Below are 14,540 nucleotides of genomic sequence, written 5' to 3' on the forward strand. Positions count from 1 at the left end.
AATTGTAATCTTCTCTTGTAATCACCAGCATGTAATAAAATGTAAATTTGATACACATTTAAATTTTGATATTTATGTTTTTTGATAATTTTCCCTACATAAGAATCGCTTATACAACACTCGCGACTTATTTTACGGCTAGCTAAGTTTCCGGACTTACTTTAATCTGAGCTATCATATTAATATCATTAAGCCTTTTAAAATATTAGCCTCTTGTTTTTTAAAGCTACCAGCAACTGCAAAATTTCCTTGCGAAAATAGTTCGATGAGGCTGTGTCCTTTCAGGATACAGTGTTCTATAAATTGCGCATGCTAGATCGGAATTTCTATTATTTTTTAAGTAAACATCATACATATCTCGTGTTCCTCACTTGGAAACATATTGTTGACTGTTAATACACTTTACACTATCTATTATAAATTTTTGTGTCCAGATTTGACACTTAATAGTGTAAACAAAAATTAACTTGCTGTCATATAAAGTGTCAATGGAATTTCCAAGGCAGACTTGATCTTTTGAGCGAGTTTTTAAAAAATCTCATTTTTTTAGTGAATTTACATAATCTATACTAATACCTATATAAAATTCTTAAGTGACTAACATACTAATTAATCACGATCCTGCTCAAACCACTCAACGTAAGAAGCTCAATTTTGGCATACAGGTTGATTCTAGGGTGTAGAGGTTCGATAAGAAGGGATTTTTCGAAATTCCAGTTCCAAGAACAGTTCAAATATTACAATATTTTTTATTTAAAAAACGGTCAAGTTTCCGAAAAAACGCTTAAACACGTATATTTTATTTTGTTTTTTTACATATTTTAAGATTTTTTAAAAATGTATACAGGGTGTTTCGAAAAATCTGGTCATTGATTAATCACGATGCTGCTTAAAGCGCTTGATGTAAAAAGCTGATTTTTGGAAAACAGATTGACTTTAGAGTGTAGAGGTTCGATAGGATTTTTCGAAACTCGAATTCTAAGAGGGTGAAACTATCCCTCAAATATTAAAATATTTTTTATTTAAAAACCGGTGAGTTTTTCGGAAAAACTCTTAAACACGTAAATTTTATTTTGTTGTTTTACATATTTTAAGATTTTTTATAAACTTATACAGGGTGTTTCATAAAATATCACCATTGAGTAATCACGATTCTGCTTAAACTGCTTGACGTTTAAAGCTGATTTTTGGCAAACGGATTGACTGTGGGGTGTAGAGGTTCGATAAGGAGGGGTTTCTCGAATCTCAAATTCCAAGAGGGTGAAAACGCCCCTCAAATATTACGATATTTGTTATTTAAAAAACGGTTAGTCTTTCGGGAAAACGCTTGGACAAGCATAATTTATTTGTTTTTTTTACATATTTTGAAATGTTTTAAAAAATCATACAGGGTGATCCAAAGAGTTGGGTAATTTTTTAACCACGATTCTACTTAAACTGCTTGACGTAAAAAGCTTAACTTTGGCAAACGGATTTTTTGAAAGTCAAATTCCAACGAGATGAAACTACCCCTCAAATATTACCAAGTTATATAATAATATCGCCATATTGTTTTTTCTCATGCTAACATAAATGTGAGAAAATTTTATCCAGTTTTTATGTTAATGGAAATTCTTGCTTTGCTTTATCATCACCATTACAAATGATTAATTCGACGCGAACGAAGTCGCTGGTACACGCTAGTAATGAATGAAAATTAGATATCACCGTATAGATTATTTTTTGCTCTATCTAATAGTATAACAATTCAAAATGGCGGCCATAAGAAAACAAAAACTTGACTGTTGTTGTGCGAAATCTAGAAGGCTTAGAAATTTTCTGAAAACGGCATTTAATTGGCCGAAGTCAAAAATTAAAACTACCAACTTACGTTGCAATAGATACAATAGTTCTGAAGATATTGTCATTTAAAATAAACGTATTATTTTCATTTTTTTGACATAAATCCGAAACATATCAAGATACCGGGTTTTTTTTCATAGGTGTTTGTCAAACTTCTAGTTACGCAACTTTTGTCCCGTTTAACCGAATTCCTATCTCTTGTAGTTTCTGAGATGCCAATGTTGAGCATCGAAATTGTCACCATCCTATATATTTATAATTATTTTTTTTTGTTTCCTAAAATATTTTTATTAAAAGAAAATATATAAAAGTGGGCAACGCTGTGCCGGTCAACCTTAATCACGCGACTAAAAGTTTATTTGATATGAACTATATGTCAGTTGATAATTAAGTACTTACTTCCGCTTGTATTAGCATTGCTTGTACTGGTAAAATTGGCGACCTTCCTTCACACAAAAATTTTAGTTTTTCTTTGAGTATATTGTAATTACTCACTGTTTTATCTCTATCCAAATTATTATCATCCTCTTTTAGTTGATTATCTGTGTTTACTTTTTCCTCAATTGGATTTACTGTGTCCCCTTTTAAAAACATTACACCACCTTTTTGAAAACCCGGGTATTTCACTGTATCCAGATTATTTTCACAACTTGTACTTTTTAGCCCTTGAGGCTCAATCTTATTATGCTCGATACATGGTACTTCTGTGTCAGTTTTCACTTTTTTAGAATTATTCACCAATGATACACCAATTCGTCGCTTTCTTTGAAACGCTTTACTATCAAAGGTATTTGTATCAACTCCTAAAACATCTGTCTCTTTTTCTGGTTCAATGTTTGTACTAATAAAATCGTTAACATTAATAGGTTCAGTTATTGGAAATAATGTACTGTGAGATTTTTCAACGTTTGGTGCTGAATGAGATAGAATGTTGAATTTACTGGAACTAGCATGTTGTTCATCCTCTGCTTCACTATCTGAACTATGATAACCTTATAATAAAAAAAAATTGGTCAAGTGCGAGTCGGACTCGCGCACGAAGGGTTCCGTACCATTCATTATCTATACAACATTAGACACTATATTATTATAAACTTTTTTTCCGATTTGGCTGAAATTTTGACTGCGCGTATAAGTAATTTAAAAAAAAATGAAGAAACACATTACTAAAAATTGTATTAATTAATAATAAATATGTAAAAAGTAAAAATAAATATGTAAAAATTAAAAAAAAACGATTAAAAAAAGTCGCCGTGACTAGGATTCGAACCTGCCTTACTACGGCTCCAACGTCATAGCAGCGTAAAGTCCTAACGCTTTAACCATGCGGCCACCGAGGACTTGAAAGATTCTATGTAAAATTCTTACTTAAGAGATAATATTTAGTGAAAGTACTTTTTAATTTATAAACATTTATTTAATTCTGTTTTTAGTATTTGTTTTTATAGCGGCAACATAGATACATTATCTGTAAAAATTTCAACTGTCTAGCTATCTAGCTATAACGGTTCATAAGATAGACCTTTGTGACAGGCGGACGGACGGAAGGACAGCGAAGTCTTAGTAACATGGTTCCCGTTTTTACCCTTTGGGTACGGAACCCTAAAAATATATATTCATACAAAATCTTTTGATACCACTAACCTGCTACTAAAGAAATGGCTGGAACATGTGTCGGAAGCTTGTTTTCATGTAGAGGCGGATTTCCCTGGATTATAGTTTTAACTTCTGCAGGTACTTTACCTCCCAAATGTTGTAATTCTTGGGCTTTCTGCTGTATTTTTACTAACAAATCAACATCATCATCGTCATCATCATCATCATCCGAATGATTACTACAGTCTAATTCCTATAATTGATATTATTTTAATTATATAATTACTTATAACCACAGCTTATAACTACAAATAAAAAATAGAGAATATAATAACAATCAGACCCTGTGAGTCTTCAACAATTCAAGCTATATGAATTGGAAACTCTAACAGTAATTCATCATTCTCAACTGTATTTTATATCTTCAGATTGAAAACTTATCTTAAATCACGATTGACTCAGTAAATTTTCTCATCATTAGATTATTATTAGAAATTAGAAAGTGCATTGATTAGCAAGTTACCGACACCAATATGATTTTACAAAAACAACTTTCAACGTTTATTTATTCATTTTATAAATTTTTGTTACAATTTTAGGATAAAAAAATTATCATTTCAAAAAATGAATCAAGAACTGCTTGGAAGATAATAAAAATAATGCGATAAACAAAAACCGTCAACAAATAAATGTACTTCTATTTTATATGAGAATAAAGAATGCACTGACAATAAAAAATGCACCCTAAATAGTTCAGTCATTGGGGATCAAAAATGGGGTCTGCTGGGAAAAAAGTCCGGAAGTTTTGAAACTTTGCAGGTTTATAGGTTTTGGGGTCCCTAACTAAAATCCATAAAATGCACATCTCCAGACTTGCCGCCGGCGCCGCCATCTTGCCAAGATGGCACCCAAAATCGGTATTTTGTAAATATCTCGAAAACTATGCGTTTTTCGTAAAAACTTGAAGAGAGAAAAACGATGAAGAGAATAAAATTTCCTATAAAAAAGGTTTTATGGAAATTTTCGAGAAAGTCAACCGTTTAGGCACAAAATCCCTGGAAATTTTACAATTTTGCTTAAAGTATGATATATTATGTATAGTCGATTTTCCGAAATCAAATGTCGATTAGGGTTCACTAAAACTATAGTCTGTCCAACGAGAAGATCCTTGACAGTGATAGATGTGTCTGTCATTTTAATTTCAAAGTAGTTTATTTTATTTTACAAAGAAATAAGTTGGTACAACTGGAACGCATTGCAGGATATATTTAAAATTTGATTGACAAGATGACAAGTGATTACTTCAAAATATTGTGAAAAAAACTGTATAAAACTGAAAAAATGTAATCGAGTTATTTTATTTAATAAAAACGGTATGTGTTAATACAAAACAAACAAGAACAAGACACTACATACCAAAAAAAATATAAAAAAGAACTATTATTTACTTTCAAGCTTTATGAAACTACCCGCATTTATGATTATATTTATCAATATAACTTATGTACAAATACAAATTTGTAATATTCCACAGGAATAAATAAAACAACATATGTAAATAAAACAAACTATTTTATTATTAATAACACCTACCAAATTTTATACCTTAAAGGTTGATTAATTAACTTTAATCTTAATTTTTTTAAACCAGTACCTTTTGACATTATTTTTCTGCAGTACTAAAATCCATTATTTACCTATCGTGTGATGTCGATATTTTACAGCTACTCCAGTTTTAGTATGTGTTTAGTTTGATCCTTCTACCATATACGAGATACACTTATCTACGACGAAATGGTATACAAACTTTATCGATGGCAACTTCATTGGTGTATAAAACTTTCTGCCTGGGCAGCGAGTATAAACCATAAACTGTGCTCTGGGTCTACAGTTAATTTTCACTCGATTTTTCCTCCACTTGACTTCAAAAGACACAAAACACACGTAATAATACGAATCAACATGCATCATCTTCCAAAACGCAGGGTATTTAACAAAAGTTGACACAAAATTCTAACCTATAATTGGGCAAGACTTTGACAAGCGTCAAAAATGACAAAAATCTAAAGGCGAGTTCATACGCGTCCGCTTGTCATCGGCGTCCGTTTGTTGTTCATCGTTCCGTCAAACCAATAAAATTGAAATACGATCTGTCATTTTTTAAATAAACCAATAAAACTGGTTAAAAACAACAAGACACGACGCATGACGGATTTATATTTAAACCCATCCATATGAGATGAGTTTAAATACAAATTCATCATGCGTCGTCACTTGTTGTTTTTAACCAGTTTTATTGGTTTATTTCAAAAATGACAGATCGTCTTTCAATTTTATTGGTTTGACGGAACGATGAACGACAAACGGACGCCGATGCGTATGAACTCGCCTTTAGATTTTTGACGTTTGTCAAAGTCTTGCCAAATTATAGGTTATAATTTTGTGACAACTTTTGTCAAATGCCCTGCGTTTTAGAAGATGATGCATTTTGATTCGTGTTATTACGTGTGTTTTGTGTTTTTTGAAGTCAAGTGGAGGAAAAAATCGAGTGAAAATTAACTGTAGAACCCAGAGCACAGTTTATGGTTAATACTCGCTGCCCAGGCAGAAAGTCTTATACAGATGCACCAATAAAGTTACTATCAATAAAATTCGTATACCATCTCGGCGTAGATAAGAGCATCTCGAATATGGTAGAAGGACCATACTAAACACATACTAAAACCTGGAGTAGGTGTAAAATATCGACATCACACGATAGGTAAATAATGGATTTTAGTACTGCAGAAAAATAATGTCAAAAGGTACTGGTTTAAAAAAATTAAGATTAAAGTTAATTAATCAACCTATGAGGTATAAAATTTGGTAAGTGTTATTTTTTGCTGCTTTTTTGGTATGTGGTGTCTTGTTTTTGTTTGTTTTATATTAACACATACCGTTTTGTATTAAATAAAATAACTTGATTACATTTTTTCAGTTGTATACAGTTTTTTTCACAATATTTTGAAGTTACTTGTCAGTCAAATTTTAAATACATATATTAATTTCCTGCTATGCGGTTCAGTTGTACCAACTTATTCCTTTGTAAAGTAAAACAAACTACTTTGAAATTAAAATGACAGACACATCTATCACTGTCAAGGATCTTCTCGTTGGACAGACTATAGTTTTAGTTTAGTTTCTTCAATTTTGTCATAAAACAGTGGCATATCATTAATTTGTTTAATATAATAATAATTAATTTATGAATAACTAATTGTCGTGCTGGACAGCATTTATTGCGAACTTACTACCAAGTTCAGCATTGGTCTGGTTGTACCAAAGATGCCGAAGAATGGGGTTGGAAGAAAACAAAAACAGGCATTACTCCAGTCACAACGTTGACAGATCCAGCTCCAAAATCCCTATTGGTATTTTTATCCTGTAAATGCAAAACCAACAACTGTGGTAATCAATGATTTGTGCATACTGCAATGGGAAATCCTGTGACAACGTCACTGAAGTGTCACTTGACGAATCCGATGAAGAGGAGTTGGAATTGCCTGTAGTTATCCCTCTGACGGCTGAAGATGAAGAGTTGGACGAATTGAGAGACCACCCTGATGAGCCCAGCACAGCAGACACGATCGACTTTACATCAAAGAGCCAGGTCCGTCGGGCTTGTGCAGATAAGTTAAAGTTTTTAATTTACCTAGTAGAATAGGCCTCCGGGGAAACCACGTTAAAATAAACGCCCCATGACTTTACCTCTTGGGTGGTGTGGAAACAAGTACACATTTTTAATAATTAAAATTAATTATTCATAAATTAATGATCGAATTAATGATACGCCACTGTTTCATGACAAAATTAAAGAAACTAAACTAAAACTAGTTTTAGTAAACCCTAATCGACATTTGATTTCGGAAAATCGACTGTACATAATATATCATATTTTACCCAAAATTGTAAAATTTCCAGGAATTTTGTGCCTAAACGGTTGACTTTAGCGAAATTTTTCATAGAACCTTTTTTATAGGAAATTTTATTCTCTTAATTTTGCTCTCCTCAAATTTTTGCGAAAAACGTATAGTTTTCGAGATATTTACAAAATACCGATTTTGGACGCCATCTTGGCAAGATGGCGGCAAGTCTGGAAATGTGCATTTTATGGATTTTAGTTAGGGACCCCAAAACCTATAAACCTGCAGAGTTGCAAAACTTCCGGACTTTTTTTCCAAGCAAAAATCCCCAATGACTGAACTAAAATTGTACCAAATATATTTAATAATTATTTTATAAATATTTGAAAAACTAAAAAAAACTAATAGTTGCTCAAACATTGCTAACTCTAAATTTTCCATACGTCGAATAACATTCTTTATATTTATATCTAGCCAGTAAAAATCACGTTCTACATGTTATGGACGAAATCAAAACAATCAGATTCAGCGGACATGACAATTTTTCGTCCAGTTATAAAATTATATATTCTTTTAAATATTAATTTATTATATTACTTAAATGCTCTTTACAATTAAGTAACGCAACTAACGCACTTCATAAATATCATTTTTGCTACAGGAATTTTTCCCAATATTCAAAAAATATATCAAACTATCAGCCTATTCCATTGCTTTCTGTATTGTCAAAAATATTAAAGAAAATACTGTATGAGCTTACATATTCATTTCTAGAATCAAATAAATTGATTAATTTGTTCCACTAATTTCGACGTTCTGAATGAAGCTTAAGAACAGTGAAATAGATATGCAATTTTGATAATCTACTTTGTAGCCTTTTTTAACAAAAGTCAAAGAGGTCCCATCCTAATGTGCTCATGGCCTCCAATAGGTTAGACATATTTCTTTTTTTTTCAAAGATAATAAAAGGTAATGGCTCCGGTAATCGGCATTCGAAGTATTAATATTAATAACTTACTCTATTATCTCCATTAACATTTCTAGAAGATTTTGATTCCGACTCTGAATCGTTGTCATTGCTAAATTCGGTGATCAATTCGATTTTCCTAAAACATATAAATCCTAAATAGCATTACAATAAAAATTAGCAATTGTATAATAGTTATTTACAGTACAAGTGTGTTTATGAACATGATTACAACAACGAGCGTGAACGATTAGAACGACGAGGTCGTAGACCGAGTCGTTTTAATCACACGGGTCATGTTTAAAAGAGAATCATGTTTAAACGCACGTGTCATGTACAACGTTTTATTTACAACCGAAAAATAAGAAAATACTGTTTTAATTTTCGTTTATTAGTCGCCCACATTTAACACCTTAATTTTTTTAATTATAATTGTGACAGACAGACCTTAGACCTTTCAGTTAGACCGATAGGTTAGACCTTCACTATTATCATCATCATCATCAGTAGCAGGAATTGTTTTGAAGAAGTGTAAAAAATGTGTTATTAATATTTATAATAATTAGTAGTAGGAATTTGTATCAAAAATTAATATATTTAGATGTTCGTAGTTGTTTTTCGTTATTATAAAAACTAGTTGTATTATAGATTCATAACACCACTAGTTGTGTTATGAATCTCATAACGTAACTGAAATACTAAAAAAATAGTGATGTAAAAACGTTATAACTAAACGGTTGTAGATAAAGTAATATAAAATATTCAGTTCCATGAATATCACGGCAAGTAATATACCGGGCGGTGCATCGTCGTTGGAAACAGGATATCTCATGCAAACTTTAAACTGTCCAAATACTGGCTCCCCTATCGATTTTACAGCGAAGTTGTAAATAGGTTTTTCAAAGTTCTGCATATGCTGAATACGCATGCCAAATGTAAACAATTTTCGACAAGCTGATTTTAAATAACTTAAAGAAAACTGCATGTATTCTTAAATTAAAAATGAACAGGTAGCAAATTAAACGTTGTAATTTACTAAAATTTGTTCTATTATATTAATATATTTTTGATATTTGCTCAAATAATAGAGTTCTTCTCGCCTAACTATTCCAAATATGGTGAAACATAATCAGTTGATGCAATAAAATTATATTTTTTTTTTAAGAAAAATCAGTTGGAATACTTGGCATTAAGAGATTAACTTTTAACTGATTTAAGAGATTCACTTTCCTCTATTATCCATAATTTAAAAAAATATATTTATTTTACTACAAAAAGTATATTTCAAAAATAAAGCAAAAGAAGTTTTTTTCTTTTTATTTAGTTACAATATAACTTTAATTTTTCAATAACACACTTGAACCTGAAAGGCATTTTTCTTTAATACAGCAGCAATTTTATATGATTCTTTTATTTCATTCATATAACAATTATTATGTATAACTAGTTGAAGCCTGGCGCATCCGCCACGACATCAGGAAAAAAATACTCTTTTATTAAATGAAAAACAAAAAATCCGACGACGACAGTTTTTAGAAGAGCCAATTAGCTATTTTTTAGTAAAAAATGCAACTTTCTAGAGCAAGTCGTTACTTCAGTAGAGACGACACAGATGAACATTTGCATTTTATATATGTAGATATGTTAAAACATATTTTATTATTGCACCTAGATCACCTACGATCTGTATGTGCAAAATCTAATATCTAAATGTATTTGTGTATAAACTTAACAAAATTGAAAATTAATTATTTTAATTATACATATATTCAGTACAACATCCTACACCATCCCATAAGAATAAATACACAAAATCCAAAAATTGCTCAAAAAGTAATTGAAGATAATATTTATAGTTATGAAACACAACTGATCTACACATATTAGCAAATTTTTAAAATAGAAATATTTTTTAAGTTGACTGGTTGTGAGTTATAGAGTTTCGGTGCTATGGTTTTAGCAAACCTTCGATTACCATCAAGTTTATAAATAGGAACAATTAAATTCTGATTAGTAATACGTCTCGTGTGGTATGAATGTTTAATTCTTGATTGTAAATATTTGTTTTTCTGTAGAAAGAGGCAATTATTGAAAAAGTATAGCATTCTAAGTAGTTTAAGTTAATAGCATTTCTAAGTTAATAGCAATCAAGTAAGTTTTCATCATACACCAAATTTGTGGAAGAATATTTTGGTTTTTGTAAGATCACTTTAAGTATATAATTCTGTACGTTCAGTCAAAGTTTACAGAATAAAATATAAGTTCCGTCACTTGTGCCGGCGCGGCGGCAGGTATCAAAAGCCGCTTCACGCACGTGTTTCCCAGTGTATTACTGGTGTGTGGACTTTGGATCCAGCATACACAGCATAGTTCGGCGTATTACTCTGATTTTGGCGTTATTACAGGGTGGTCTCGCATGCATATGCAATTTTTTTTTCAAGTGATTATTTAATTTTCATTGCAAAATATTACTAATCACATTAGCCTTAGTTAATTATTTATTAGTTTATTATAAAAAAAACATAATTATTTTTATTATTTCTTAAAAACAATATTGAGTTTTTCGCCACTGGAAAAAAACTATTTGAAATATCTAATTAGAATTATTCAAAAACACTTTATTTTTTTACACGAAAAATCATATACCGAATGTGTCTCAAAAGTGGCTCATCCCTATAACTTTTTTATTTTTTCAGATAAAAAAAACGACACTTTGACACTTGAATAGAATGACATATCATATCATATTATGTCAACTTTTGGCATTCTAGCTTAAAAAAATCTTTTAAAATTTCAATATTGAGTGTCATGGCTGTCTTAAAACAATAATTTTTAATCAAGGAGTCCTGAAAAAAATGGATTTGATCGTCTAATGTTTTTCATGTCTTGTCTTGGCTGGTTAAAAGATTGCCAAATGGTATTTTTAATCATATCTTAATTTTTTCAACTGGAAAGAGGGTGGCTCATTAGTATATTTGGAAAAAGTATTTTTTTACAAATAATTTCATGCCACACACTTGGTATTTCGAGTCAAATTGTCGTTATAAACCGCGTGTTACACTTTCAAATAAATCATATGCGAAACTGTTAAAAGTTGACATATGATATGTCTTTCTACTCAGAGTATCATTTTCTATCGAATAACGTAAAAAAATACCGAGGATGCCATTTAAACATCAAAAGTTGTTGACATTTAATAGTTTCAGCTTTGAATTTTATAGTGTACGTAATTTGTGTTGGAAAACCATGTTACGTACTCATGGAATACTGCACTCGTGCATAATATTATTTTTTCCAAAACACTCGTTACGTAATATACTATTACATTATTTACTGTTGGTTTTGTGTAGCTTTATTTTTTGTGTTTGTTTTTAAAATTTATTTTATTTTTGCTATATCTTTTTTATCTTGCCTTGTCTAAATATTTGTATGTAATACACCAATAAACTGATAGTATATTTTTTCTTTTGTAGATTTACTATTAGGTATTTTTGAAATGCCCCACGTTCCCCTGCGCCTTGTCGCACATTGCAATCGGTAAAATGGTAAAAATGCGGCTTCTATTTACCCCGGCTTCCACTCCCGTTTTCATCGAAGTCCGGCGAATCAGACGAGGCGGCTTCTGGCTTTTGATACACGATTTTCAAAGTACCGATGCTAAGAGACCGAACTTTTGGTTCAGTGGTTCCCAAGCATTATTATACAGACCACCGCATACAACTATAGCATACTGCAAAACCGACTCAACAAGCGCTTTATAAATTGTAATGAGTAATTTTTTGCTCAAAAATTTTCAAAAGTTCATAGAATTTATAAACTAGTCACCTTGTTTTAATACACAAGTCATTAACATGGTTGGACCATTTTAATTTTTCATCAACTGTTATGCCTAGGTATTTTATACTGTCTACTTCATTAATTTTTAAACTTAGCTGTAACTGCAAAATTAGGTGTATTTATGTCGGTAAGAGAAAACGCAATATATTTTGTTTTTTGCAGATTTAGGGTTAATTTGTGATAGTCCAGCCAATCTTTTATCATACCAATACCATACACTGCCCTGTCTCTGACCCCCTCCCAAGTATCATCGCTGAAGATTAACACAGTATCGTCTGCATATGAAATTGAATTGAAATTTGTCCGTTGATATTCTCCTGATTTGTATGTGAGTTTTGTTATAAGAAGGAAATAACTGCGTTATAATGAGAATTATATAATATAATAAAATTGCAAAATTGCATACAATTGAAAACTTTTATCTGAAATAGCTCTAAAACTACTAATTTTTAAAACATACTTTAAATAGTTCAATTGTAAGGCTCACTAGCTGCATCTATAAAAGTATAAACTATCATTTAAAATATGTACATGAAAAAAACATGAAGGAAATGCATGGACAATGTATTTCCTTCATGTTTTTTTTTCATAAAAAGCTAGCAATTATTACCTTAGTATTTTTTAAAAAAAATAATTAGTTGTCACTGAGCCTAATTGTTTTTAAATTATTTAATTAAAACATGTTTTAAAATGCTTTAAATTACTAATAAATACTAATACAAGATATATACTCTAAATACTAATACAAGATATATATGTCAATAATCACCACACAAGCTAATAAAACTAGTTTTTCACTTTGTCAAGCTTTCGAGAATTTATTTTTATTTATTTATTATTTATTTATTACATATTATCCAGGGGATTTCTGTCAGGAGAGTTTGAATGAGTCAATTAACAAAACATCCTCTGCACAATAAGGCCTTAAATACTAACATCATAGAACATTGCATTCACAAGGAAATTTCCTTCATTACATATACATCTAACGACGTTCTTCTTTACAGAAGAAAATTAATCAAAAATTAATTTGCTACATATGTAGTTGTTTCGAGCTTGATCAGAGTTACTGTTTAATCGAGCTTGAAACAACAATGTAGCAATTTATTTTTGATTATTATTTTTTTTTTGTAAAGAAAAATGTCGTTAGATGTATATGTATTTTAATATTTAAAGGAGATTTCCTTGTGAATCCAATGTCCTATGATGTTAGTATTTACTCATTAGTATTCTTATTGTGCAGAGGATGTTGTTTTGTTCATTGAGTCATTCAAACAGTCCTGATGATGGGAATAAAATTCTCGAAAGCTTGACAAATTGAAAAAGTAGTTTTATTAGCCTATGTGGTGATTGTTGACATCCTCACTTGCATTTGATTTTTTTTATATACAATTATCAAACAGCAATACATATTTAAAAAAAGTTCTTACTCATCATCAGAACTGTCACGTTTCTTTTTACAACAAAAATTAACATTTTTGTTTTGGCTTTTATTTTCTAGAGTTTCTTGTAAAGAATAAATCTTTACTTTAGCTTCTGGATTCACAACAGCATTTGAAAATAAAGCTGCACTACGTGGCATATCAGGTTTTCTATTAGTTACTGGTCTCCCAGAAAGATTCTTTTCATGCTTTTTATTTATGGCATTTTCTTTTTTAAATAGCTTGGGTTCTACCCAGGTAACTTTATCTGTTTTTATATTCCAATAGTAGGAATATCCGGTTAATTCATCAAAACATTCCTGCCAATCTATAAAACAATAAAAATATATTACATTTGATATACTCTGATTTCTAAAATTTACCTTTAGCCTCCTCTGAATTATGGTTCTCTGGGGCTATCTCATTAATTTCATTTAAAAAATTATTAACGGTTGCATCCATCGATTATCCAAAATTAGAAACATATAAACTAGAACCAATACTACAATTATATCCCTATCCAATATGATTATATGAATCTTATAAACAATGATAGATTTTACAACCTATTCAAAAAATTCTTAAAACAAAGACAAATAAGAAATCTCTGAAAGGTAACTTTGCAATCAGTTCCAACTACTTAGAACACAAATGACTGAAGCCATAAAATAAAATAATAAATATAAATAACGGATATAAATTTAGGGATTACAGAATCAAGTCTAAGCAGTCTGGAGCAAGTCTGGAGCACAAGTCTGGAGTCTTCACGGAGTCTTGTCTTTTGCCTTGTCTAATCAAAGCATAAAATAATAAATACAAGAAATCAAAGCACAGAATTCAAAAATCCATGTCAAATTGTCAAAGATCAAAGGTTGCAGAGTTTTAGGTTACCTTCTATTTCTTCTTCTTTTCTAAAATTCTAGAAAGACCTACGCACAACCCTTGACGCACAACAAGCGCAAGGACTGTATGTAA

General features: G+C 30.5%; 1 protein-coding gene across 2 annotated transcripts in view; it reads right to left on the reverse strand.

Moving 5' to 3' along the window:
- The window catches only part of LOC115891301, a 35,029-nt gene extending 20,581 nt beyond the window's left edge, over positions 1–14,448 (reverse strand). The window contains exons 1-6 of one of the 2 annotated variants that reach the window (XM_030911746.1): positions 14,278–14,448; positions 13,949–14,055; positions 13,575–13,893; positions 8,359–8,446; positions 3,487–3,691; positions 2,242–2,834 (exon numbers count right to left, since the gene is read on the reverse strand). In XM_030911746.1, coding sequence (XP_030767606.1) covers positions 2,242–2,834; positions 3,487–3,691; positions 8,359–8,446; positions 13,575–13,893; positions 13,949–14,027 — 1,284 coding nt within the window. In that variant the 5' untranslated portion in view covers positions 14,028–14,055; positions 14,278–14,448. Of the gene's footprint in view, positions 1–2,241; positions 2,835–3,486; positions 3,692–8,358; positions 8,447–13,574; positions 13,894–13,948 lie in introns of both variants that reach the window. The other variant, XM_030911747.1, reaches the window with a different exon arrangement.
- Positions 14,449–14,540: the final 92 nt, after the last annotated feature.

Source organism: Sitophilus oryzae, unplaced genomic scaffold, assembly GCF_002938485.1.
Source record: "Sitophilus oryzae breed Bouriz unplaced genomic scaffold, Soryzae_2.0 scaffold_980_pilon_pilon, whole genome shotgun sequence".
Taxonomy (NCBI): Eukaryota; Metazoa; Arthropoda; class Insecta; order Coleoptera; family Curculionidae; genus Sitophilus; species Sitophilus oryzae.